The 25,144-nt window shown below is 55.4% G+C and overlaps 8 protein-coding genes across 8 annotated transcripts; 5 read left to right on the forward strand and 3 right to left on the reverse strand.

Moving 5' to 3' along the window:
• Positions 1-2,428: 2,428 nt before the first annotated feature.
• DICSQDRAFT_93930 (uncharacterized protein) lies at positions 2,429-3,339 on the forward strand. Its single transcript, XM_007371034.1, has 2 exons — positions 2,429-2,983; positions 3,063-3,339. Exons 1-2 carry the CDS (start codon positions 2,507-2,509, stop codon positions 3,177-3,179), a joined length of 594 nt encoding a protein of 197 aa, XP_007371096.1. The 5' UTR covers positions 2,429-2,506; the 3' UTR covers positions 3,180-3,339.
• Positions 3,340-4,456: 1,117 nt separating this feature from the next.
• Positions 4,457-6,763, forward strand: DICSQDRAFT_93935 (uncharacterized protein). Its single transcript, XM_007371035.1, has 8 exons — positions 4,457-4,780; positions 4,909-4,955; positions 5,102-5,223; positions 5,281-5,382; positions 5,442-5,612; positions 5,666-5,838; positions 5,896-6,301; positions 6,362-6,763. The coding sequence occupies exons 1-8, from the start codon at positions 4,637-4,639 to the stop codon at positions 6,592-6,594; spliced, it is 1,398 nt and encodes a 465-aa protein (XP_007371097.1). The 5' UTR covers positions 4,457-4,636; the 3' UTR covers positions 6,595-6,763.
• A 183-nt stretch (positions 6,764-6,946) lies between these two features.
• DICSQDRAFT_93936 (taurine catabolism dioxygenase) lies at positions 6,947-8,770 on the reverse strand. Its single transcript, XM_007371036.1, has 8 exons — positions 8,601-8,770; positions 8,116-8,370; positions 7,935-8,029; positions 7,841-7,868; positions 7,760-7,776; positions 7,601-7,699; positions 7,449-7,528; positions 6,947-7,395 (listed from the first exon to the last, which is right to left on the reverse strand). Exons 1-8 carry the CDS (start codon positions 8,689-8,691, stop codon positions 7,068-7,070), a joined length of 993 nt encoding a protein of 330 aa, XP_007371098.1. The 5' UTR covers positions 8,692-8,770; the 3' UTR covers positions 6,947-7,067.
• Positions 8,771-9,236: 466 nt separating this feature from the next.
• On the forward strand, positions 9,237-11,383 carry DICSQDRAFT_141437 (uncharacterized protein). The gene is made up of 3 exons (XM_007371037.1): positions 9,237-9,609; positions 10,307-10,613; positions 10,683-11,383. Exons 1-3 carry the CDS (start codon positions 9,304-9,306, stop codon positions 11,297-11,299), a joined length of 1,230 nt encoding a protein of 409 aa, XP_007371099.1. The 5' UTR covers positions 9,237-9,303; the 3' UTR covers positions 11,300-11,383.
• Positions 11,384-12,876: 1,493 nt separating this feature from the next.
• On the reverse strand, positions 12,877-13,924 carry DICSQDRAFT_163980 (uncharacterized protein; the record flags this gene model as incomplete). The annotated part of the gene is made up of 1 exon (XM_007371038.1): positions 12,877-13,924. The coding sequence occupies one exon, from the start codon at positions 13,922-13,924 to the stop codon at positions 13,184-13,186; it is 741 nt and encodes a 246-aa protein (XP_007371100.1). The 3' UTR covers positions 12,877-13,183.
• Positions 13,925-16,989: 3,065 nt separating this feature from the next.
• On the forward strand, positions 16,990-17,968 carry DICSQDRAFT_175159 (uncharacterized protein; the record flags this gene model as incomplete). The annotated part of the gene is made up of 2 exons (XM_007371039.1): positions 16,990-17,518; positions 17,598-17,968. The coding sequence occupies 2 exons, from the start codon at positions 16,990-16,992 to the stop codon at positions 17,966-17,968; spliced, it is 900 nt and encodes a 299-aa protein (XP_007371101.1).
• A 529-nt stretch (positions 17,969-18,497) lies between these two features.
• On the reverse strand, positions 18,498-20,731 carry DICSQDRAFT_183958 (acyl-CoA dehydrogenase/oxidase). The gene is made up of 11 exons (XM_007371040.1): positions 20,566-20,731; positions 20,492-20,514; positions 20,393-20,442; positions 20,311-20,335; positions 20,214-20,256; positions 20,036-20,159; positions 19,871-19,980; positions 19,430-19,820; positions 18,838-19,374; positions 18,720-18,780; positions 18,498-18,659 (listed from the first exon to the last, which is right to left on the reverse strand). The coding sequence occupies exons 1-11, from the start codon at positions 20,672-20,674 to the stop codon at positions 18,600-18,602; spliced, it is 1,533 nt and encodes a 510-aa protein (XP_007371102.1). The 5' UTR covers positions 20,675-20,731; the 3' UTR covers positions 18,498-18,599.
• A 448-nt stretch (positions 20,732-21,179) lies between these two features.
• DICSQDRAFT_141442 (uncharacterized protein) lies at positions 21,180-23,314 on the forward strand. Its single transcript, XM_007371041.1, has 7 exons — positions 21,180-21,277; positions 21,340-21,461; positions 21,550-21,746; positions 21,810-22,064; positions 22,126-22,253; positions 22,314-22,590; positions 22,651-23,314. The coding sequence occupies exons 4-7, from the start codon at positions 21,969-21,971 to the stop codon at positions 23,077-23,079; spliced, it is 930 nt and encodes a 309-aa protein (XP_007371103.1). The 5' UTR covers positions 21,180-21,277; positions 21,340-21,461; positions 21,550-21,746; positions 21,810-21,968; the 3' UTR covers positions 23,080-23,314.
• The last annotated feature ends 1,830 nt before the right edge of the window (positions 23,315-25,144 follow it).

The following is a 25,144-nucleotide window of genomic DNA, read 5'->3' on the forward strand; positions in this document are numbered from 1 at the left end:
ACCTTGAACCGCCCGTCTCCGCAATAACGCTGTCTATCAGCTACACGATGCATTTGCCTGTTCAAGACAGGATACGCAGATCAGTCTAGTTACGTAGAGGTGATTGGTGCGCTTAGGCTCCTTTGAGGGGACGAGAACAAGCGCAGCGTCATCCACACCCTACAAAGCGCTGTGTACACCCAAAATACACGACAAGGGCTTTCTGGCCTGCGATGAGTTAAAGGAATATAGTTACAGGTGGCAAGCTCTTTGACCTAAGGTGTATTTGTAAACAGAGGCGTTGAGATAGAGTAAGCGATCACTGCCTACCGCGGCTGCCTTGCGTCGACATTCCTTCGGTCCAAGGTCTCCGGACCTGCCGCGACAATGCGGCCTTGTTCCAGACCTTGCATAGGGCACATCCAAAGCGCTTTATGCCTGATTCCACCGGATCTGGAAAGACGGAGTGTAAGCGAGACCAAGCACGGTGATTTAAACAGACGCGCACCGGCCCTTGCTCTCTTCAACTTGAACACCCACCAATTGTCCCCACCCTTCCTGTCGAAGCTCCCGCACATCCCAAGCCCCTGTACACTCTAACCTAACAATAACACACCCTACCGCACATTCGACTATGGACACCGTTCGGACCGCATGGACGGGGGAGACCTGGATGGCCGGAGCCACCGCGCCCCTCGCACCCAAGACATGCGACATCGCCGAAATGGTCGCAAAACGTTGGGCAACAGAGCCCAAGCGCATTAAGCAGGCCTATATGGCCTACGAGGCTGAGACTTGGCCGCAGCGGGATCCGGTGAGTCCATCGACGCGGTTGTCGACGGCGCGAACCATGGCTAACCACCGCCACTCCTTTGTCTCTCCTCTCTTCTCAACGCGCGTAGGCACCCCAGATCCCACCGACTCGCTCCATGTTCTCACACGATAGCTGCGAGCTGTTCATCGAACAGTTCCCCGCGAGGGCGTCCGACCCCGCAAACGTCTGGGACAACATGGCGCGCTACCCCGAGTGCGCCCACCTCCTCACCGTCGCGTACTCCATCCCCGCACTCGAGCGGCTCCCACCTTGGCGCCTTCCAGGGGCGTTCTCCGACTTCCAGTACGGCGACGTCCAGCTGATGGACACAACGGCGGAGGAAGTTGCGCAGCACGTGGAGGCGATCAGGCAGGAATGCGAGGCGAATAAGCATCGCAGGCAATTCGAAGAGGTTATTGCGGCGGAGCGGATTCTCGAGGAGCACGAGAACAGGCAGAAGGATAGAGAAGAGAGGCGGAGGAAGACGGGCGTGAAGGTCCGGAAGGATAAGAAGCTGTGGACGAAGCTGAGGAAGACCACGCGTCACTGACGGCTAGAGACGGCCAGGCCGCATTCAGTAAATGAGATGTCTGTACCATAACCCTTTTTATGCCGTACGCTTGTGTATTCGCGATAAGAACTCTTTCGACAGATGATTGATGTTCGTCACTTGCAGTCCTGTCAGGAATTGCTGGTGTACACTTTGCAAGATATCAGATAGATTACAAGACTCACCTGTACCAAATGTTCGCTAGGCTGTCTACATGTCATATACTACAGCTAGCGAGGCTCTCAGGTACTGCAGAGAACCTTACCGGGCCCAAAGATAGCATACCAGCAAGTGCGCGCTGGTAGAACAGTCCTTGCGAGATCGTTCCTCCGTCGCTCTCCAGTAGGCGCGTGCTATACGGAATCTGGAAGTTTGATCAGTTACATGCATATGTGTTGTATATAATTAGGACGCGCTCGTACCAAACATAGACTCAGCTGATAAGACTCTTTTCGCAAAGAGTTTAGAACATATTATCCGAGCTCCTTATTGGCGAAGAATGGGCGCGGCACTGATTCAGAACGGCTCGCGAAAAGGCTATGACGCGCCATTCACCTCGAGACTCGGAGCAAGTTAGCGAGGCGATGTTGTCAATTCCTTTAGAAGGCAACATTAGGATCCCAAGGATAGTGTAGACTACGGAGGAAAGCGCTGACTTAGGGAGCATTCCTTGGGAATCGGCGCTGAAGTCGCCATCTAAGATGCATCAGAGTGAGCACACGACATTTGTAGCGACGAAATTACACCCAAAATACCAATGTACATGGCTCTTACCCCAAAACGGTGAGTAGAGTCAAAAATGCCTTTCATTACTAGTGTTGTCTGAATCCCGGAGGGAGTACGCGAGACGCGAACTGGGTCTGGCGCAACGAGGGTGTCAAAATCCGCTACAAAGCTGACATATGCATGTACGGGGAGACTTAAAGAGTATTATTGTGCAGGAAACGGGTCAATTGGTGCAGCAGACGAGGAGATATGGCCCGTCGACAGTTCAGAAGGTATAGGCATCGGTTCGAACTTCGGAGGCGCGCACATTTGTCCGCGCCCAACAAGGCGCTTGAAAGGCGCCTGAACGTGCGCACACGCCGCTCTCGGACGCACCTTGCTCGTCGTTCCGCTCGTTCTCCAACTCGTTGCTCGCTTTCATCGGATGACAGTGGTCCATGACCTCACAGTTGCCATCCAGCAAGTCCAAGTTTGGCCCGTACAAGCAGGCGCTCTCAGCGCTCTCTCAACGCACCCGCACGCCGCTCCCATCCCTCATCCTCTCCTTCGGCATCCTGCATGAGCTAACCGCAATAGCCCCCATCGCAGGATTCTTCTTTGCCGCACGAGGCCTGGGAGTAGGAGAGGGCGTCATCCGTGCACTTGCGCCACAGCCTAGCGCTGAAGGCGAGAGAGGGTTCGCTGCACAATTTCGTGAGAGCTGGGTCGCGCAGCGGTTCAGGAAGTGGATGGTCGAAGGGGAGGCTCGAGCAGAGCGAGTCGGGAGAAGATATGGGTGGCTTGGGTATGAAAAGGGGAGTATACCGTCAGTGCCTTTGCCTGGGGAGCAGGCAAAGCACCATGCTGAGGCCGTCATGACGGGGAGGATCGCGGGGGACGTCGCGAATGCAGTCGTCGCGTATGCGTTGACGAAGGTATGTCCCGAGTCGATTCAACTTCATGTGCTCGTGCTGTAGTGAGGGAATGTGTCTCACCTATGCATCGGACCTGCAGGCCCTCCTTCCAGTTAGGATCGGCTTGTCGATGTATCTCGCCCCACCCTTCTCAAGGACATTCGTACAACCAGTTACATCGGCGTTCATCCGTATATTCCGACGGAAGTCATCATAACTGGTGCATGTAAATAGATCATTCCTACTCACCGTGTTGGGTGAGGCTGTGTACATTGGTATGGGCGTACCTTCGTCGCTACAAATGCTTCCCGCACAGTCGCACTCTTTGAGCCTCTTCGTACATGCGCATGTCAATTTGATAGCGAATTTCGACACCCTCATCACGCCAGACCCAGTTTGCATCTCGCGCACTTCCTCCGGAGTTCAGACAACACTACTGAGGAAAGGCATGGTTGACTCTTCCGGAGATCATCGGCCACACAAGGGTGTGGTACTATTCTTTGGTGTATGGAAAGTCGTCGTGCAATTGCAGGCTTGACCTTCACCGGAGGTGTTACAGCCCAAACCTCCCCCATGAACGTGTCCCATCAACACGCTTGAGCTGCCGACGAGACTGGACTTGCAGGCGATGACGGTGCGTGTTCCCACCCTTGTCTCTGCTTCGTGACCTGCTCGTATCTTTGCTGTTGCGGAAGGGTTCACGATGGCCCCTGTTTCGAGCCGTTTCATTTTCTGCGTTCACCACAGCCAGCCCAAATCGTGCTTGTCTTGCTCAATGCATGTCTTATCGAGCATCCCCCGTAGCTCGTTCCGTAGGCGATATTTACCGTCGGCGTGCCTTCGTTTCCGTCAGTTGGTGTTGACTGCATCGCTAACCACTCAGTACTCAAGACTCGCGAGTATTGCGCGTGGATTGCGTTCTGCTCGTTTCTGGTCAGGCGGGTGAGGATGCTTCTCTCCTGAAAACAGATCGGGGTACATTGAGAAGCGGGTTGATCAAGGTTGATGAGTGCTAAACTCAAACCGCAGTTTGATCGACCTTCCAAACCATCTTCCACCGTCACGATGTGGGGCTGGAGCCCTCCAGGTTTCATCCTCGTCGAGTATATTATCCGGAGAGAACTAGTGCCATGCTGGCTTGATGTACCTATCCGCCCCACCGGGATTAATGTTGTACCTTAAGTCACCTTCCGGCACGATGCGGGGCTCGACGTCGTTCAGTAGAACACCAACGTCTACCCTTCCTGTTCCGTTGTAATCGGGGATCTCCAGATTCTCAAAAAGTTTCTCTAGGACCGAGGGTGAACCACTCAGGCACACGAGGTTTGATGAATCGTTGATCCAGCACGGCGCTCCACCACAAACGACAGGAGTCGGCTAAACGAGTGCTTTCGTGTGCAGCACAGCTTATGAGGCAATCGCACGCCATCAACGCTGGAGACCGCGCGTTCTTAACGCGCTCCTCCAATGCGCGCTGGTGCGCCAAGTTGTATCCGGAGGCGCGCCCCACCTCCACGGCTGAAGTGCACCCGCGTCCTCGCATTTTCGTGTCGGCCCCGCCCGGCATAAAATCTCACCTCTCAGGACTGGTGGGTTCTTTGCACGAAAGGCCCCTTGACGACTAAACGCACGTTCCTGCTCTCACGACTTCTATTTCCTCGCGAGACGGATACCATGAGCGGACAAGAGTACGAGCCAAAAAAGGCGTCCGACGCGGGCTCTGTCGCCTCTACCGACGAAGAGCAGGCGATCATCAAAATACAGATCCAGGAGGAGAGCGGCCACCAGATCAAGTACCGTTCGTGCTCATGGCAGAAGGTCCGTTGTCCTGCTTCCACTCCCCGCTCCGCGGCTTCTTTCTTCTTTTTCTCGGCCGACCATCCGGGAGTTGTGGGTGCTTATGTATCGCAAACTGGTACTGATGCTTCGCGGGTCCCCACAAACAGACTGCCGCCCTGCTATTTTCGGAGTATATCTGCTTGGCCATCCTCTCGTGAGTCCAGATTTGTCAGGCTTTGTATCACACTGCATGGGGAACTGACGTGCTTGTCCCATGCTTCGCGTCTGATCGGCTCATATCTGTCGCCTCGCCTGTTATGTACGTCTGTGTTACCGTACTACATATTTGCGGTGACGTAGCTTCCCGTGGTCATACTCCGTCCTCGGGCTCGTACCGGGCATCATCTTGACGCTCGTCGTCGCGGTCTCGGTCCTGTATACGTCGCTCGCGCTCTGGAGATATTGCATGAAACACCCTGAGAGTACGTGCGCCTAATCATTGAACTTAATCCAATGTTCGACTGACTACTCCGCCATAGTTCGTGACGTGTGCGACATAGGTCAGGCACTGTTCGGAGGCTCAAAGTGGGCATACAATGCCACGGCTGTGTTCTTCCTCCTGAACAACACGTTCATTCAGGGTAAGCTTTGCGAAGTGGTTCGTTCATCACATTCCGATATGCTGACTTCGCGAGCACAGCCCTTCACGTTCTCGTCGGCGCGAAGCTCCTGAACACCCTTACCAACTCCGCGGCGTGCACAATTGTGTTCTCTGTCGTTTCGACGCTCATCTGCATCATCTTCACGCTTCCGCGTACGCTCAATGAGCTGTCGTACCTTGGCACGTTCTCCGCCATCACGATGGGAATCGGTGAGCAGGGCTGTCGCGTGTGGGTTGGTTTCGCCGCTCACCAACTGTTGTAGCTGTACTGCTTGCGATTATCTTCGCAGGTGTTGAGGAACATCCATTCGGCTGGACACCAGGTGCAGACCCGATTGTCACCGCCTGGCCCGTCAAAGGCACGACGTTCGTGGCCGGCATGAGCGCGTTCATGAACATCACCTACACGTTCGTTGGGCAAATCACTCTTCCTTCCGTACGTCTGCCCGTTCTGTCACTCATCCGCCCACGCTGACCGCGAGTACGCGTGCAGTTCATTGCGGAAATGAAAGAGCCCAAAGACTTCCCCAAGGCTCTTTGGGCAGTCTCGATCGCCGAAATGGTCGTCTTCACCCTCTGCGGCGCGCTCGTCTACCACTGGACCGGCAACCAGTACATGACCGCACCCGCGTTCGGCTCGCTCTCGCCCCTCTACAAGAAGATCGCGTTCTCGTTCGCCATCCCCACCATCGTCTTCCTCGGGGCGCTATACGGGAGCGTGACGGCGCGATTCCTGTTCTTCCGCATCTTCAAGGAGTCGCACCACCGATACACAAACACCGTGAAGGGGTGGAGCACGTGGGTGGCGATCATCGTCGTAAATTGGATCATCGCGTTCGTGATCGCGGAGGTTATCCCGTTCTTCTCGGACATGCTGTCGTTGATGTGCTCGCTCTTCGGTGCGTCTCCTCTGCTTCCCCTGCGAGCGTGTTCGCTGACCTACGGGTGCGCCTACGCAGACTGCTGGTTCGGCTTCATCTTCTGGGGCCTCGCGTACATGACGCTGTACCCGGGCAAGGAGCGGTGGGCGGGGCTCTGGCGGTCACTGCAGACGGCGCTCAACTACTTCATCATCCTCGTCGGCATTTTCATCATGGTCGCCGGCACGTACGCGTCAGTGCAGAGCATAGTCGACTCGTATCGCGCGTCGGCGTACGGATCTGCGTTCACGTGCGCGAGTAATGCATTATAGTGCATGCTCGATGTACTTGCATTTTGCACTGCGCCGTCTAGTTGTAAGGTCGAATGCCGGGCTTAACTTATATAAGTAGGTACTGCATATTGTCAGGATTATGAGGAGTTGGGGGTTCGCGCTACCAAAATAATCACCGGGATGGCTGCTGGGCCATTTGGAAAGCTCTCTGTGTCCTATCAAAAGATGTGTTCTTCGTCCATGGTACTACGACAAGAATACAAGGGGCTGCTCCAGGTAGGCGAACGTGGTAAGTGACGGCTACTCAGTCGTTCGCTGTCGGAGATGTATACTGCATCTTGCGTTCCGCCATGAACATCACGAGTATACCAACCCATGCACCGATTGAATGGTTTAAATATCATGATGATTCTTCCTCCGTACCGAAGTTTATGCATTCCTCTATTTTACAACCTCAAGGGCATCCAACTTCCGGCACAAACAAGCACCGATAGTTCAGTTCATGTCGCACCTCACAACCCGAGCGCCTCTCGCCTACTCTTGCTCTTGGGGTCAAAATACGGCACTTCGCCCAGACTCACCGCCCGGTTTCCCTCCCGGTCCTCCTTGCCATAATCAAGCGTCGCAGTGTGGAACGTCGAGCGGTTGTCCCAGATCGCGACATCGTTCTTGCCCCACCTGTAGCGCACCTGCAGGTCGTGGTTCTCCGCGACGTGCCGGAATAGGTACTGGAGGACGTCGTCGGACTCGTCGGGAGTGAGCTCGAGGATGCGTTTGGTGAAGGTGCGGTTGACGTAGAGCGTTTTGTAGCCCGTCACGGGATTCGTGCGGATCACAGGGCTGTCGGAGGATGTGGTCAGAATTGACCACGAGAAGGACGAAGGATAGCGTACTGGACAGCGGTGAGGTTCTCGCCCTTGTTGAGAGGCGAGCCGCGCGGGTCCTGGATTTTGACACCCTTCGCCTTCGCATACTGTGTTATGCCATTTTGAAGTTAATCGGGCCGTCTGCTGGAAGAGGCGATGCAGAATACAGATGGATTCACCTCGTTGAAGAAGTCCGCGTTATGTACAGCAGTCAGGCCCTCGAGGAAACGCTTGAAGGCTGGGGAGAGGCGATCGTAGGCCTCGTAGCCGCTCGCCCACTATAGCAAGTAGCAATACACTGAGAATCAGCGAAGAGACGAGCGAGAGGGACAACTTACGAGGGTATCACCGCCGACTATGAATATGAGAAGTTGAGGTCGAACTATGAGCTCAAACGCAAGCAAGACTGGTGTGCTTACCCTTGGGAAGAGTGTGGATTTTGAGGATCTGTAAATGTTGGATGGCGGTGTCAGATGCGATTGATGTGAAACACAGGAGTAACACGACACTCACAGCATAATCGGAGGGGACCTTTTCGAAGGTAATATCCGCGTGCCAGCCCGTGCTCGCGCGCGTGTGCTCATTGACGCCCGCGCGTGCAATGCCATCTGTTCCCGTACAGCACCACGAATAACCTCATGTCAGCACAAACGCCAACACGCTACACCAGGATAACGCAAGCGCAAACACGCACTCTTGCTTGAGATCACGCTCACCTCCGGCCCAAACTCGGCCGTAGTCTCCGAGACGGGATGGATGTGCAGGCCCGATGTCTCAGGCTTGCCCGACAGACGGCCAAGACGGTCGGCGAGCTTGAGCTGGTCCTCGATCTTGATGTCCTGGTCCTTGAAGAAGACCACGCCGCGTTCAGAGACCAGGCGCGCGAGGTCGCGGAGCTGCTCGTCGGCATTAGGCGCGTTGAGGATCGCGCTTAACTGCGTCGAAGGGTCTGGACATGAGAAAGAAAGATCAGCGTTGTTTCAGGACGGTATGGGTGGCAGTAGTAGAGCTGTGGTGAGGAGGAGGATGGGTGGTTTGAGACAAGGGGCCTGATGAGCGCGCATAACAGTTAGACGAATAGACGTTAGGCTGCCACACGGATGCTGCCTATTAACCGAAGCTGGCAAGACCTTGTACTGATGTGCTCATAGCTCCCTTTGAAATGAGAACGACGCGCACCTGTGAAGGTTGTCCCAATGTGTACAGTCTCGTCCCGGGCGGGGTAGTTGGAGAGAGAGCGGAGAAGACCACGTTCGATTGAGTCGGTCATTGTGAGCTCGATGGTAGATGGCGAGCAGATGGGATGAGTAGAGAGGATCGGACAGAACGGAGGGCGAGGGACGGGCGAGATGAGGTACGGGGGCACGGAGTAAATGCTTGCTCGCTAGCACGCCATCCAGGCTGGGGCTCATTCGACGATTGGCTGATAATGAGCAATGCTCCCCACGGGGGAGAACGTACATATGCTGTCACTTATCCACCCGCGTTCCTTGTTTCGGATGATCTGTACAATTCCTTGTGACCGCATGGCTTCTGATTTGCGGAAGAGTTCGAGAGCGAGGCAAATCCAGTTCTAGATATTGGGCTGAGATATCTGAGGAGTGGTTGAACAGTCTATTTTTGCAGGATCACCTGTTCTATGTTAGTCGCTTACCAGCCTCGCAGACCATGATACGACCGCTACGTCGTGTGTCGAAGGCCAGCTGATATGTCGACGGTGGAGGTCGTCTACGAATTCAAGCAGACCCATATGAGCGCCCATGCATGTAGGCGCTACGGCCCTCCCACAGGAGTTTGCTGTCGACCGTAGCCACCCGCGAGGACTGCTCTTGTGCTCCCCAGCTGCTACTCTTCTCGCGTCTTTGCACACCTTGGCTGCAAAATGTCGTCAATAGCGGCTGCATGTGCTCGGTCAGCTCGCGCAGTATCCGCACTACGTGGTGCGCGGGCTTTCGCTACCGAGACATTCGCCTCGGGCTCTTCAAGTTCTGCGACCGACTTTCTTCCTGCTCAAGACCGCACCGGCAGCTCAGCGCGACCAAGGCAACAAGCTAATGTGAGCCATCACGACGTGAAGTCGATCTACGTCAGGGCATGGGACGACATCAGCACCATGCCTGAATTCTTTGCCATTCTGCGCGGGGTGGAGAGGAGGTTCGGAACCGTGAAGGAGTTTAGGGTTGGTAGGGTGAGTTGTATTCATGTCATCCACTTCTGTGTATTCGTCGGCCATTTTCACTTGCCATACCGAGGACCAATGTATTAGAGTCCTTTCGCAGGCGATTCGAAACCGGTGGGGTAGTTCAATTTGTCAGCGCTCCCAGTTCAGAATCAGCTGAGGTGTGTCCCTCGCACATCCCTTTGGCGGCCAATAATCGTTGCGCAATAGCGCGCTTGACAAGGTATCCACTGCACCACCAATTCAGAGATTGGGCAGACCCAATCCGGTTTTGAATTGGCTGCGAAAGGACTCTATTCGTGAATGACATCCCGATCATTTAATCTTGCGCATCAGGGTATATTTGCCAAAGCTCGGGCCACGAAACAGAGGCTCAAAGTGGAGGCGAGATCGCCCGAGCCCGTACTCCACTTCTTCCCGAGCGAGTGCGCAAGAGGTCCTTGCACCCGACACAACGCCCGAATAGTGGTTTCTCATTCGCTGGTACCTATAATCATTGCCGCCTCAGGGAGGTGGCCACCTCTCCGCATACCCCACCTCTGCTCGAGATCCAAGGGATTGTATCTCGAGCGACGTGAAAATAGCCTAGGAAATTTCTCCCTGGCTCCCACAAATTCACCCTGTTGTAATCGCGGAAGCGACCTCTGGTCTCTCACAACTTTCCCTCTTCACCCTCTCTCTACACGTGTACTGATCGCCACCACAGGATCATGACGTGACCTCAAAATACCTCAACTATTTCATGTTTGAGTTCGCCGACGACGCCTCCTTCGACCGCATCCCCGCCGCCGGCACCAACATCAAGATCGAGGTCCCCGTCGTCAAAGCCGCGGTCCCGGGGGGTATCGGCCTCGCCGACCTCGCCGGGCTCCTGGAGCCCCAAGAGCTCGATCCCGAGCTAGAGGAGATCAAGCATGGCATCTATGGGCCACCCGTCTCCGTCCTTCCACCTGAAACCTCGGAGGGAACGAAGAGACAGACGAGGATGGTCGAGGTCATCGTGCAGCGTGCCAGTGCGTCCTCGTTCTCCATCGCCCAGATCATAGCCCAGGTCCCAAGCTAACCTATCCTCGGTCGAACAGAACGCGACACTGCCGAGTTCCCCCGCAGTCACTCGCTCTACCCGCACCGGCACTTCGGTCCCGCGTTCTACGACTGGGGCGGCTTCTACACCCCTCAACCCGGGTCGGACGATCGCCCCGTGCCGCCGCTGATGACTGCTGCGGTGGAGAAGTGGCGCGAATGGGCGCTCAAGGATCCTCGGCGGGCGGCGCGCGAACAGGAGGAGGCGCAGAAACAAAGCTCGCTGAGGGTCGCAGACGAGGAGGCGGAGAGGGCAGAGGCGGAAAGGAGGATGGAAGAGGATGAGAAGCATGCTCGGGAGAGGGAGAAGGAGATCGGGGAGATGCTGGTGAGGGGTGCAGAGGAGGAGGAGGCGGCTGTGGTGCAACGGAGCTGTCCTTTCGCGGCTGCTATCCATAAGGACGCGACGACGACGCGGTTGTCGTCGCGCCGGGAGAAGATCCTAGAACGTGCGAGGCGCAATGCGCGGATCCCTGTGCCGCAGGTGCTCAGGGCGGAGGAAGCGGCGGAGTCAGAGGAGCAGGAAGAGGCAGGGCGGAGGACAGAGGAGGCGAAGGAGGTGGATGTGACGACGCTGAGGGACCGGCTGATGAAGCTCATGGGTGGGAAGTGGTGAATTCTCGCCTGCGTACGTGCTTAAGGTGAGGGGGCCATTAGAGGAAGAAAGTATACTAGTCTCGGTTAATTACGCTGAATAGATCGCGTCAGCCTTGTGCCCCTGCTGCTTGACTCAGGATTGTGTGGCTGCAAGATACCTCAGGGCCATCTGTTCGAAGTATGCGTGCATACGGTCTGCCTTCAGGATGAGTACTTGACACTACAATACGATATGTTTGCTGGGCACGCTACTGGTAATTAGGACTAGTTGCTACTGTCCCTTGATGCGAGAGCTAAGTGAGATCACAAGTCTCTTTACCGGGTATGTTTACCCATTCTTAATAGTAGCGCGAGACATAATAGTATGATGTAAGAAGCAAGTATACACTGTATTGTACTATTGGATTGTCGTATGATGTACTGTACGGCCCCGTTCGGTACGTCGGATAGGATTAGGATAGGGTTAGTTGACCAGCCAAAATCGCCGTAGCCGCTCAGTGATGGGAACGCTCCGGGCGGCCCCTACGGCGGTTTGGCAGGAAAAACTAGACCTATCCTACTCTAACCCAACATACCGAACGGAGCCTAAGAGTCTAGTGTACAGGATTATAATGAGTGGTGTAGTGTACATGTGATGTGGTGCGGTAGTACGGTGGTGGAGTGTGGTGTGGTGTGTGCAGAATCGTCTGATGTGAGAGGCTAGGGCTACATGATGTCCGTGCGTTGTCCGTATGTATGGAACAGGAAAGGATGAATGATGCGTGAGGTGATACAAGTGCGAAGGATAAGATACTATGCTATAGAACCCGGGTTCGTTGTGGGATAGCGATGTGAGCGAACGGGAGTTCACAACGGTAAGCGCATGTGGATCCATGATGGGCATACCGGGAAGAAAAGGTGATTGTGGACGATCGTTGAAACCGGGAGGGAGACGTCGGGAGACGTGTACGGGTGGAACATGACGATGGGTGAAGCGGAGAATCGAAGGGAGCAGGGTTGCTTGTGGCGTAGAGGTGGCCAGCGATAGGACCGACGGAGGATGTGGTATGGAGAGTGGAAGGCGGGGACAGGGAAGAGGGGTGGAAGCGGGTGGGTTGGAAAGGCACAGAGTCGAGGCAAGGTAGGACTCGACCTAGTGAAGGTCGACGAAGAAAGTGAGGCGATCGAGAAGGGCAGTGGGTGAACGCCAACAGATATGACATGTCAGATGCGGACCTGAAGCGCGCTGCGCATAAATCAATATAACGCTGGAAAGATGTCGAGGAAGTCGAAGGGGTCGGTAGTGTCGCCCGAGAGCAAGCTCTCATACGAAACAAGCAAAAATCCGCGGTCGTGCGAAGTTATACGAGGCGAACATGTGCTGAAAATGCACGTGTCCACGCTAGACCTGGAAGTTTCACAGTGTTGAGGTGTGTAGGACGAGGATGAACGGATAAAGGGCAACAGCGGGCGAAGCGGTGACTCCGGTGATCAGGCGGTAGTCGCGTGTAGCCTTGCGCTCTGGCGATGGATAGTTAAACATCAGAAGCGGCCTCACAACGTTCCATGGCGAGCGTGTTCAAGCGAGCGGTCCCGATCTGAGACGTCTCTCGAATCCGGGCAGCGAACGCGAGCTCAGCAAGCCCTCAAGCGCTCCGGGCGCCAGATGGGACTCTGGAGGAACCGATTGCGGGTAGCCATAGAGTGTCGATATAGAGAAATAACATCGGTGGACGGGAGTAGAGAGATGGAAAAGGGAGACTGAGAGAGATAAGAGCGTTTGACTTGACTCGTGGTTTGTGGGATTTGGTGGTTTTATGCTGCGGGCGACGACGAGCAGAGATATATACAATCCAAGAGAGGGAAATGATAGAGATAGGGTGGACCACGCCACCTTGATTCGAGCTGAGGGGTCTTGGGGAGGCTAGAGAGCCGTGGAGAACGTGGCGTCGTGGGGCGCGACCGCGTTAGGATCGATCAGGTCTTCGCCTTCGGTGAAGGCCCAATCTTCATATGAGATTGTTGACTGGGACTTCGGCGCGAGAGTTTCCTTTGTAGCGCCGAAGCAAGAACCCAGGGCGGCGGAAGTAGGGGGACCAGAAGAGTCCACTGACAACCAGGAATCTGGAGAACCAAAGAGTAGGGCAAACACTGGCGCGTCGATGACTGGGTCGTAGAGGGATCCCTCCTCACCAGCGAGGTACATGAAGGGAATATCATGCGTTAGAGGGAGAGGTGGCAGTGGCAGATATGGGGGAGTAGGACAGTCTCGAGAGCTGGACGAAGAGCCGGAGGAAGGGTAGGGGGAAGGAGCGTCCGGCAGCGGGGACAAAGCGGAGGTCAAGCTCGAGCGGCGCGAGCGGGCGCTGAGCATCGCCTCGTGTCCTGGTTGCGAATTCTCGATAGAACTTCCCTGCGCGTTCTCAGCGTCAGCGTGAGTGAACCTGCCGTTTTTTGCTCTTCGGCTGGACCAGTATTGCGGGTACTTGGCCTTATGGTCCTCCATCTTCTGACGGGCGGCGACTTGATAGGTATCGCGCTCAGCCTGAGAGAGCTTCCGCCACGCGACGCTTGCCTCCTTGGTTAACTCCTCTTGCCGTTTGGTACGGCCATCGGCCGAGACTCGGTTGACGGGATCTCTCACGTACGTCGAGCGGAAGAGCATGAAGGAGTTTGCCGGCTGTCTGACCCGCTGGCGATCCTTGCTCTTCGGGGGTGCCGCGCGAGGTCTAGAACTCGCACGTACCTTGGACGTGATACGCTGTGAGCGAAGCCCGGAGGTCTCGGGAACACGACTATGGAGTGTATCAGTGAACGAGATACTCCTGTACCGTGCACACATCAACGACCTTCGGCAGAGAGTGTGTGGGGAAGGCCTACTCGCTAGCCATGCACGCGCCCTGGTCTCTGTGGAGCATGGGAGTGTGGAGGAAGGGGGAAAGAGACCAGGGCCTCTCGTTCCACCTGAGATCGCTATATAAGTCAGTACCGCAAAGACCTGGATACACGTGGTGTCCGTGCATTGCGCTGTGTGCCCTGCCACAAGTTGTATTCGTTTTCTCAGGGGCGGATCAGAATCGCGAGAGTTCATGACCATATATAAGCATCTGTATCAGAGGTCTTTCTGGTAAGTAACAGAGGGGGAAACACAGGGCACGATAGAAGCTTACCGCTATGGCAGCACATAGCGTGACGATGTCAGCCTCATCAGATACACTCGCGAAGCAGACGAGCGTCGAGAGTATGTAGTCTTGCGGCTCCCGGCTGATTTTCACAGGTCCCAAAAACATACAACCACATCTCGTCTCAAAGCTGAGCTGGTGGGGCGGTTACCTCGACATTCAACCACAGACGATGGTCATCGACAGTCGACACTCGGAGACGATTGCCTGGAGCGCCCACGCAATAATGACATAATGCAAGCGCTAACAAGAGATTTCGCAAGCTGTCGATTGGACTCGTTTTGTTATTACGCCCTTTTGAGTCGCAATTTCGAACAACTTCATCCACGTATGTTCTTTGTTAGTGAATTCGGAGAAGGTCAAGGACAAGAGCCACGCGCTGGAAGAGATCAGAGATGCGTCCGCGGAGTTACGGATTAGCGGCGTCCACTCCGACAGGTATGCGCGGACTCTTCGCTCAGCAGAATGCGCTCGCTGACTCGACAAATACAACCTCAACAATCCACGAGACACAGCCCTCTATCATGGGATTGGAAACCACGCGTCCTGCCAGCCATGCCAGACAAGACCTCGCTGACAAGACTGGCGATCGCGATCGGGCAGCGGCTCTGCATGCGCCCAAATTCCGCAAATCACCGTCCCTCCTCATCCCTCTTGCAGATATCGCACTCCCGTAAATCTAATGCAGAGGCTCCTCGGAGCTGCCCGTGGCTGATGCTGCCCGAGTGTTTCCACTTTGACGACAGTATCCGCCTTCGCAATGCATTCGGGCACAGGAGAGAACAGGGAGTTTCTGATGGGAGACAACGTAAGTAGGGTGGGAAGGGGAATGCAACGTAAGTGATAGTGGCGCTACAAGGCAACAATGACGAGGTGAAGCTCCGCGGCGAAACCATCGGTCATCTGGCTTGTCGAAGTCGTATATTACGTCTGTGAGACCTCGTGCTCGCCTACCACCTACTTGAGCCGAGGCAGGAAATAGGCGAGCAGGGAGGTTCGTGCTCGTCTTCGTTTTCGCTCACGGTGACGCGTCGACTATGAAAGGTTCGTGGCTGTTTGTTGTCGGACAGCTTCCCAGACCCGATCGCCAGTCGGCTTCGAGTGGAACTGCGTAGCAAACCGCTCCGCCTCTCATCGTGGGCGAATCGATATAGCTCATTCTCGTTTGTAAGTAGAAACCCCAACGACCCCTACTGCTAATATGCTCCGTCACCCAAGGGGAGCTTGTCCCTCGCGAAGCGACGGTGCTGAAGTAAGCACCCACCTCATCCGTCTGTCGTGTCGATTGGTCCCTCTGGCCACATTAGTGTCGGACGAATCGTCCGCGAGGAGGCGCGATGCCTTCGCAACCGTTACGATGGTATTGTACGTGCCGGGACAATGCAACCATCGGCCCAGGGATCCATAAAGGGCGGTGAGGCGGCCATTCATTTGCGCCTGAATGTCGGGTCTAGACGCGGACAAAAGCCTGGAGGAAGGTGGGACCAAAATAAGTAAGCTCTGTCGGGTTCAATTGTCAACGGCCAGTGCTCTACTCATTGTGGCGCTACCCTTCTCAAAGACGGCTAGTGTCTTCGCTACCTGAGGGATTCCAGGCACGGGAGTGCCCAATCTTTTTGGCTGGACGATAGGTCCGGCGCCGTAGAATGCAGATGTGCATGTGCGGGAGACTGAGACTGGCATAGTACGTGGATGATTCCCTGGCTACGTCTGCAAGGCCAAGAAATGACTTTATCGCGACTGGGGCAATGCCTACACTTTTTCTTTTCACGCACGAAGAACTACCCGCACGCACCCGTTGCGCCGACACATCCTGCTGGCATCCCCAGTGCAGTAGCGTGGCGACGTCAATGGTACGAGGTGGGTTTGTTCCACACCCGGATAATGCCTCTAACTTTCTTCTTATACTCCCTATCATTTCTTGATTCAAATGGCGGCGTCTGGGCTCAGTCAGGGTCTGTTCTTGCCATGGCTCGTACGCTGTGGGCAAGCGCGGTGTCTGCCCTACCTGCGTATTCGACTCCGTGAGAATCGGATGATAAAGAGGCACCTGTCAGGGTAATGGATCAAGCTCTCGTCGTCTAGCGGCTACTTCCCTTTGCGCTTTGCGTAGATCATGCATCGACGCGCTTAGAAACTACTCCTCCAGAGTCACGGTGAGGGTGCTCGCGCAGTGAGGCATGCTGATCCCCCAAACCCACACTTCTCGGCACCCACATCAAGGTACGACCGCGATCCCCTTTCGCCCGCGGGCATGTCGCTCTGTCGTGGCGGAAGAGGACAATGGTCGGTTATTGTGACACCTGACCCCTATGTGGTCAAGTTTGCGCTAGCTCCCAGCTTTACTCCAGGGCCGAAACAATTTAAATCGGAGCTCGAGTGGTCGAGCTGCCATCCGCTACCGCTCCATACCAGCTTGTCACCCCGTAACCTCTACGTCTTTCTTCCAAACCCTTTCGACGTCTCGAAGACACGTAGGTGCCGCCGCTGCCACCGTGCCCTGTGACGAACTACACGTATTGACCGCAGTCAGCCCAGATTTCTCGCTATGGCCGAAGCATTGCATTCCTTCCCGCATCCCACCTCTGCCGAGTATGAGGAGAAGATACTGTACCTCGTGGAAACACAAGATAGGCGCGTCAGACACCCACCGAATGCCTTCATCTGCTTCCGTAAGTGGTACAACGCCTATGTCCGGGAATTAGGGGAGGCCGCTGGGAGCAAACGGGAGCACCAGAATACAGTCTCCACCCAGGCTGGGCGCGTGTGGCAGGAACTTGCGACAGTCGAGGACAGACTCTGCTGGGAACGCATAGCGAGCGATGTTCGGTCCCTGCACCAACTGCTTCATCCCGAATGGTGGACTCCTGAGCACCAGGCCATGTTAAAGCAGAAGAAGAAGGCGGATAGACAAGAGAAGGCGGAGAAGACGGGGAAGGCGAAGATGGCGAAGATGGCGAAGATGGCGGAGAAGGCAGAGCAGATGGGAAAGACAAGAAGGGTGGACAGAGCGAAACCGGCGCACTATCCCATGACGCCGTATGAGAGGGACCACCGCCCGTTCCCAGCAGACTTCGGTTAGTGCGATACTGTTCTACTCCATGAGACTTTAGGCGTGCGTGTTCCTCACGCTCTTCTTATTATATACCTCAGCAGCGACATCCTCGGCATCAACATCATCTTGTAGCTACTTCGATAGCTATGACTCAAACCCGTCGCCGCCCAAGACGCCATCATCAACGTCGTTGTCGTCCTCGCGTTCATCCCCACAAATGCCTACATACCCGCCTCCGCCTCCGGGCCTATTTTTCGCGACCGTGCCAGATGCTATGTCATGGGCCGGAGGGGACTCGATCTCGGGGTTCGTACCGTTCTGCAGTCACCAGCCCTCGTGGAACGCGACCGAGAACCAGTCGCCCCCAAACGCGCCCATGCAATTCTCCCTCAGCTGGTGGTTGTCTCCGAACCAACCCTCCTGCGTCCCTCAGACCTTCCCCCCTCCTCAGGATGGAGTTGTGTGGTTATGATTCTGGGTGTTGCCGGATATTCGGCTTTTGCCATCTTCATGTCATTCTGCACATCTCCATCGCATCCCCATATCTCTGGTGCCGTTGTTCATGGTGTTATATATAAGTAAATTATTCCACGACTTTGGAGCCCAATCCAAGTGAAATAATGATATTTCAGCCTCCGCTCAGTCTGTCTGCTCCTGAGGTCACCTTTTACGTCTAAACATTATATTATCCCACGTCGGATGCGGTCCCTCGAACCCTTGGGGACAGTGGTGTTGAAGGGCACATAAAGCTTTGGGGAAACGAAAGAGGATGATGCAAGGAGATTGCAGACAACCTCCTGGAAGTTTCGTACCCCGAAGGACCGTCGGAGAGTGGTGCACGAGTTGATCTGGTTTTGTAGGATCATATCCACGGATGAACCTTTCCTGACAACACCCACTGTCTCGCTGGATCATCACAATCACGAAGCGTGAATCGCGAGTTGCAGGAAGATCGAGAATTTGACACGCCATTGAAGACATTTCTCGCAATAGTAGTGGGATTGGATGCAGACATTATGAACGTAGATTGTGTAGGGCTCCAATGGTGCACTGCGAATCAAGTACAGATGCTAGGCAGACCCTTAGCTCGACAACTACGCTATTTAATTAGCGAAGGCCTGAATCCCCGTGAGCGCTTTGCCCAGAATGAGTGTGTGGATATCCTATGCAAAGTCGCATCAGGTCAGTTATCGCAGTTCCACATTGGCTGGTGCTGGACTCACATAGGTCCCCTCATATGTATTTACGACCTGAAGGTTTGCGACATGCCTGCCAACATGGTACCTGGAACGGTGCTCATTAGTCTTTGTCCCGGAACACGAGGCCAAGCACTGCACGCACTCGTCCGAGCAAGCATTGCCCCCCAGTATATCCAACACCCTTCTCGCGTGCTCCAGCGCCTTCCCGCAATTGTTCCGCTTCACGAGACTGATCATCTCCGGCGCAGCTTTGCCCTCGTCCTTCAGCCGCCCCACTTGCAAGCTCGCCAGCAGCCCCAGCGACACCTCCGTCTGCGCGTCCACCAGCTTCTTCTGCACTAGCTGGAAGCTCGCCAGCGGCCGCTTGAACTGGTGCCGCTCTAGGGCGTACGACCGCGTCCGGTGCACGCAGTCCTCGAGCGCACCCATCGCGCCCCACGAGATCCCGTACCGCGCGTTGTTCAGGCACCCGAACGGCGCCCCGAGCCCCGAGCCGTGAGGGAGAAGCGCGTCGTGGCCAACGGATACGTTGTCCATGAAGATGGAGCCTGTGAGTGAGCAGCGCAGGGCGAGCTTGTGCTTGATCGCCGGGGCGGAAAGGCCTTTGCTGCCCTTCTCGAGGATGAAGCCGCGGACCTTGTTGTCCCACTTGCAGCGTGCCCAGACGACGAAGATGTCGCTGCGTGGAGGTCTCAGTGCCACATCATGGTCAACTGAGGCGAAAGTGGACATACGCGACAGGGGCGTTGGATATCCATGTCTTCGCGCCGTTGATCACATAGCCGCCATCAACTTCTGTCGCTGTCGTCTCCATACCCGCTGGGTCGGATCCGTGGTTTGGTTCGGTCAGACCCTGAATGTCATGGTTAGCAATGATAGTGGAGGCTGACTGTGGGATCTGAAGAACGACAGCGTCGTTACTGCAATCGGAGAGCCGCGACGAGACTCGCTGTGATGCGCTACATCCCTGACAGTAACGCTTGTACACAGTCGTATGACAGCCTATTTCGTGTGCATGCAAGCTTTCACGCATGCAATAGTGGGTCAAGCAGGACGCACGTAGGAGTAGACAGGGAGCAGATTGAAGGAAGTGACTCACGAAACAACCAATGATTTTGCCCTTGGCTAGCCACGTTATTAGCGACTTACCAGTTTACTCGCTCACTTACGCGTACCTAGAAGAGGGAGGTACTTCTCCTTCTGCTCCTTGGTCCCATACGCGTATATGGGATGCATCACGAGCGACGATTGCACGGACATCGTCGAGCGGTATCCTGAGTCGACACTAGATACATGCAGTCAGAACACGAGCATCGTGTGTAAGCACGGTCAGGACGCACCGCTCCACCTCGCGCGCAATGAGACCGTACGCAACGCTGCTCACGCCCGCACAGTCGTACCCCTTGATGGTCGGCCCGAGGAGCCCGAGCTCGCCCATGGAGGGGAGAATGTTGTGGTTGAATTCTACGAAAGCAGATTCGTTTGTGCAGGCCGAGCGCAAGCCAGAGCGAAGCGTACCTTCCGTCCGCTGAGCCTCGATGACACGGGGTAGGAGGTTCTCCTACTGGGAGATGGGTCAGGGGCCAAACGGGGAGGTAGCTTCACGCGTCCTTGCCTGACAAAAAGCGCGAGCAGTGTCGCTGTATGGCCGACAGACATGATTAGCTGATCACAAGGGTAACTCCGAGCACACGCACCGAACAGCGATCTCCTCTTCTGTGAGGAGGCTCTCAAGGTTTAATTGGTCCTATTCTGTGTGAGCAGGAACTCCAGATGCGCTGGCACTGGAGACACACCTCCCAGTCAAACTTGGCGTAGCCTTTCATGTCGCTCAGACTAGAGACACATGAGGACATTGTGGGATACGCACCAGAAGCCATCCGGCTGCTCATCCAATCTGCGGATGACATGCCGCGAAGCACGCGGGCCCTGCACCCTCGCGTGAGGTTTGCTGTTCTAAATGTCGCCTTCGCAAGCATAATGTGAGCTGTGTCCGAGCGGAAAGAAAGCAGTCAAGGAACGGAGTACAGCGGGAGGGTGGACGTCTGAGACTCCGAAAAGAGTGCGGGGTATTTGTATTCAGTAGTGGAATTTCAGATCAGGTCCGGCTTGTCCGGCTCCTATTTACCGAGTCGGGAACGAAGAGAGGCACCTGATCTTCGGCCATTGCCGTCTTCACGCGCTCAATTGGACGGGGTAAGTGCCCATAGTGATATAATATTCTGCTCACTCTCAGATGCCGCGTGCAGACCCTGGATGAGATCCAACATGCATCTACGAGTACTGAGGAAATTGGGGAAGTATTCTCGGAATACATGGGACGTCAAGGACAGATTCCAGTGACATAGCGGTATGTAGGCGACCATCAAGCGCGCGGTGAAATGAACGAGCGACGAGAATCGAGCACCCCGTGACTACAAAGTATACTTTTTATGTGAACAGGGCCTTCCTGGGTTCCATGTCTTTGCAAGCTGCGGGAGGTTGATTACTGCGTCCCCTTCACATCGAACTCTTCCCTATCAGACTCATCCAAATTCCTGCCGTGTCAGGTAGTCGACTTCTGGGATTTGTCTTCTGCTGCGGTAATGCTTTCCCACCACCTTCATCCATAGCAATCTCAATCCATAACACATATGCCCTCTAGAGCCCATCTCTCGAACTGCCATGGGCGACCTCGGTACAGACGAAGGACTGGCATCGGAGTTTGTGAGGTTTCTCAACCTACAGTTGAAGGAGAGCCGGGACGAGGTTCATAGGTTGAAGCAGGTCAGTTCCAACCCAGTTTCATTTCCGCGCGATCTCATGTTAGGGTATGCATCGCTCGCTGAGCATGATCTGGATTCTTCGCAACCAGTCGCTAGAGGTACAATTGTGGTGCTCTGAAGCGAATTGGGTTATTTATCTCTAGAGGCTGCGCTTGAGTCTTCCGTTATGTTTTGCGCATAACACAATTTCATATTGACGCACTGACACTATCTGTAGGAGAACGATTCCCTCAAGGAGAAGGTAGCCATCCTCGAATCTCGTGGTGCCGCACCTCATGCCAGTCCGGTAGGTGGTATTGACCGAGCTCACTTTAACCTTATCGAACACACGCTGTGAACTGATCCCTAGCTCCAAAATGAGTTGCAATGCCTAATTAAGGAGCGTGATGCGGCTCTCGCCCTCGCTGCCATCCTCCAAGCCGAAGCCAACACCTGGAAGACCAGATACGAGCAGCTCAAGCCGCAGCTCGCCACATCCGCAGCGCTGAATGCGCAGCTTGCGGACACTATGCGCAACGAGCTAATTGCATTCGTGCACGGTCACTCCGCAACGTTTACATCCACTGCAAGTGGCGGCATGCATCGTTGGAGCGATCCCGCCCAGGTTCGTCCTAGGAATGCTTGCCACGCTCCAAAGAGATCGAATGGCACTCATCCTTGGGCAGACGTTCCATGCATTCATTTCAGGCTTACCAGAGACTGCGACACCTGATGCGCAACAACTCGAATCCCGAGTGGTCTTCAGAAATGTCACCAAATTACCACTGCTCTCGAAGGCAGCCATAAAAGCATGGTGCGCCTTGTTCGCGAGCGCAGGCGTGCCTGTTGTTGACGGTCAGTTCGGGTCATGTAGCATCGGCGGCTTTGCGTTCTTCGGAGATCTTTTGCAGTGGTGCGCGCCACTCTCTCAGCATGCACTCGTTGTGTTTCCAGAGTACGAGTTCAGCCCCAAGCCTGCAACGGGTGCTACTACATGGACCAAGCCCTCTACAGCGTGGACGTCGTACGCGGGGCAACAGCGTGATCTGCTGTATGTCGACGGTGGTGATATCAGCTACGCGGGCACATTCTTCTGCCATGGGGGACCGCGGGCCGTGAAGCTGGCCGAACTTGGTGAGATTGTTGGCGAAGTGAACCTGTTCTCCGGTCGCATACAAGACGGTGACGCTAATGACACTCACAACGTTCAGGCTATGTACGAACACCTCGCCCGTCGCACCCTCGTAGCCGACACGAAGAGACCAAAAGATCGATCGAACCTGATCAAGACCTTTGTGCCGTCTCTCACCAATCTCTACCGCGAAGGCTCAGCGACAGTCCAGGTTCTCGGTCTACAGCGCGTCGGGTTTAACCAGAGTCTGTTCGGGATCTTGATCAAGGCGAGCAAGAAGCGCGAGCGTGCGGCCGCTTTGCTCGAACTTCTGGGCGAGACGAGTCCGGTTGGTGATCCGGGAACGCCGAAGAAGCGTGGCTTGCCAGAAGAGGATGCTGAGGCGATGGAGGCCGAGATAGACATGCAGGCGGACGGTCGGGGAGGCGAGGGTCCAGGGCCGTCGAAGATACCTAAGCTGGGTGAGCTCGTGGGGCTGGCGGACACCACTGCAATGTGGGACATGTAGCCCATCTTCGACGGCGATCCGCGAGGCGATACTGTACGAACTTGCAGGGCCGTCACTGTGTTCAACGTCACGGTCTTGCAGAAATCACGTCTGAGACCGAATTCGATAAAGAGGGGTCTTCGACTATGACACGAGGAGTGTCCTTGCACTTTCTAGATGCCCGGGCCCAGGCTTGTTGCGGCCATTCCATTTTGCTCTACTGTGGTAGTAGTTACATGTGTCTATGCAAAGAAAACAAACAGAACACATAAGGATGAAGAAGCCACGAAGGCGGTACCAGTACAGCCCGTCTGAGATCGGGTCGCGCGCCTTCAGAACAAGAACGTTCGGGGACACAAGACGCACAAAGATGGGAGCCTGAGGGTATGACACGGGGAGAGGACGTACCGCTTCCTCGAAGGTTTCGGAGGAGCCTGACATAGCGTCACTCGCGGACGTGGGAGGGAGCGCCAGCGTGCGCGCGCCATTGGAAATGACGCGACAGTAAAGTGGGGAGCCATCGTCAATCGCGGCGCTTCGCGAATGGCGCTGCGAGCGCGAACCGTTTCGTCGGTGACATGGAGGCGAGCATCGCGAAAACATTCAAGGGGGCTCTACGCATCGCTACAAATTATGTCAGCGCAGTGCAATTGCGGCAGAGCAAGAGACAAGTGAAAGGGCTACATGTGTTCCTGCAAGTCCGCGCCCATGCGCAACACGTTGTCACCCTGTGCCTCCCTCAAACCGGGGACCACTGTGCTGCTGATGTCGCGTTCCGTCGCCCGTACGATGATGCGCACGTTATAGCCCCCGCGCCAGAGTTCGTCGACCACGCGAGCGGTCATCTACGACGATGACTTCGACCTCGTGCGGGCTGGGGCGGGAGCCCTCCTGGGACAGCGCGCTAAAGATGCGCGTCACAAGTGGACGTGAGTTGCCATTCTGACTGTATTTGGGGACGGCGACGGAGTAGTGAATCTCAGACATGGGGCAATCGGGTGTGCTGTTGGATTGGGGAAGGCGTGCGGGCGGACAGTCGGGTCTAGAGACTAGAAAGTCGAGGATATTACGCACAGCCTGAGTGAGACCTTGAACGGCACGAATAGCAGCGTAGGTAGCAGGAGACGGGCGGGATTAGGTGGTCGAGGGCATCGTTATCGGCCGTTTGGACTGCGTTCTCGTCAACGACCGGATCAAGCATCTCGACGGTGTTCTCAAGCTTGTAGGTCCGCATCGGGGCTAGCCCTCTCGGTTGTCGTCCTGATCGCGGAACGTCCGACATGCCTCGAGCGAGGCTGGTACTCGTGGAAGCCGCCAGCTGGTGTCTCATCCTTGTGCTTGTACGGGGCGGTGTCTTGACGGCCGCCGACGCCTGTAGAATGATCGTGGCCGCATCTTTAACGTAGGACCCGGATCGACGCCAGCAGGAGAACGAGCTTGAGTGTCGTGCGTGAGGATGTCCTTAAGCTCATCGACCGAGGACTCTAGCCCGTGCCATGATGGGGGAACAATTCTTGCGGGAGGACATCGGGGTCTCATTGTTATTCAAAACTAATCCGCCAGTCAGTAGTGGACGCGCTCGCGTTGATAACACAACGCACTCTGGTAGATGAGGCCAATCACTACATAGAACTCGGCAAGAGCGAGCGTTCCCCTATCAACCACGTCCACAAGGGCCTTGCGACTGCACTGAGCGCTCAGTGAGAACCTACATGGGTTCCGCTGGTTTACGTCGGCGAAAGTCGTGTCAGAGCGGTTGAGGTCGGAAAGTCTCGGTTCATATTGGGCGGACGATTTCAGACGCTCAAACGCTGTCTCTAACTGACCTTATGGTGACTGGATCAGACGTGCATGTCCTGACACCGGTGACGTCGACGTATCTCTCGCTTGTCTCTAACGTGTCTCTAAAGTCTATGTACACCATTAGCTTGTGCTCACAAACCATTGCATGTGCCCTTTGGGCCAGCCACCCTAGGTGTCTGTGCGTGCGGCTGTTCGCTCCTACTACCCAGCCCACAAACTTCTACAATCACTTCGATCCACTGCCCCCGCCCGCTGATGCTGTTATGCTCTCCACCCCCAGTTA

Source organism: Dichomitus squalens (genome assembly GCF_000275845.1).
Source record: "Dichomitus squalens LYAD-421 SS1 unplaced genomic scaffold DICSQscaffold_85, whole genome shotgun sequence".
Classification (NCBI taxonomy): domain Eukaryota; kingdom Fungi; phylum Basidiomycota; class Agaricomycetes; order Polyporales; family Polyporaceae; genus Dichomitus; species Dichomitus squalens.

Coding starts and splice junctions, on each gene's coding strand:
- DICSQDRAFT_93935 (XM_007371035.1), top strand. CDS start 4,637: ATGAGCGGACAAGAGTACGAGCCAAAAAAGGCGTCCGACGCGGGCTCT. Junction 4,781..4,908: donor GTTCGTGCTCATGGCAGAAG/GTCCGTTGTCCT, acceptor CCCCACAAACAG/ACTGCCGCCCTGCTATTTTC. Junction 4,956..5,101: donor ATCTGCTTGGCCATCCTCTC/GTGAGTCCAGAT, acceptor GCGGTGACGTAG/CTTCCCGTGGTCATACTCCG.
- DICSQDRAFT_93930 (XM_007371034.1), top strand. CDS start 2,507: ATGACCTCACAGTTGCCATCCAGCAAGTCCAAGTTTGGCCCGTACAAG. Junction 2,984..3,062: donor TCGCGTATGCGTTGACGAAG/GTATGTCCCGAG, acceptor TCGGACCTGCAG/GCCCTCCTTCCAGTTAGGAT.
- DICSQDRAFT_141442 (XM_007371041.1), top strand. CDS start 21,969: ATGCGCAACGAGCTAATTGCATTCGTGCACGGTCACTCCGCAACGTTT. Junction 22,254..22,313: donor AAGGCAGCCATAAAAGCATG/GTGCGCCTTGTT, acceptor CGGGTCATGTAG/CATCGGCGGCTTTGCGTTCT. Junction 22,591..22,650: donor TTGGTGAGATTGTTGGCGAA/GTGAACCTGTTC, acceptor CACAACGTTCAG/GCTATGTACGAACACCTCGC.
- DICSQDRAFT_93936 (XM_007371036.1), bottom strand. CDS start 8,691: ATGACCGACTCAATCGAACGTGGTCTTCTCCGCTCTCTCTCCAACTAC. Junction 7,529..7,600: donor ACGCGGACTTCTTCAACGAG/GTGAATCCATCT, acceptor GGCATAACACAG/TATGCGAAGGCGAAGGGTGT. Junction 7,396..7,448: donor GAGAACCTCACCGCTGTCCA/GTACGCTATCCT, acceptor ATCCTCCGACAG/CCCTGTGATCCGCACGAATC.
- DICSQDRAFT_141437 (XM_007371037.1), top strand. CDS start 9,304: ATGTCGTCAATAGCGGCTGCATGTGCTCGGTCAGCTCGCGCAGTATCC. Junction 9,610..10,306: donor AGGAGTTTAGGGTTGGTAGG/GTGAGTTGTATT, acceptor TCGCCACCACAG/GATCATGACGTGACCTCAAA. Junction 10,614..10,682: donor GGTCATCGTGCAGCGTGCCA/GTGCGTCCTCGT, acceptor TCGGTCGAACAG/AACGCGACACTGCCGAGTTC.
- DICSQDRAFT_183958 (XM_007371040.1), bottom strand. CDS start 20,674: ATGCTTGCGAAGGCGACATTTAGAACAGCAAACCTCACGCGAGGGTGC. Junction 19,821..19,870: donor GAAGTACCTCCCTCTTCTAG/GTACGCGTAAGT, acceptor TAACGTGGCTAG/CCAAGGGCAAAATCATTGGT. Junction 18,660..18,719: donor ATACATATGAGGGGACCTAT/GTGAGTCCAGCA, acceptor GACTTTGCATAG/GATATCCACACACTCATTCT.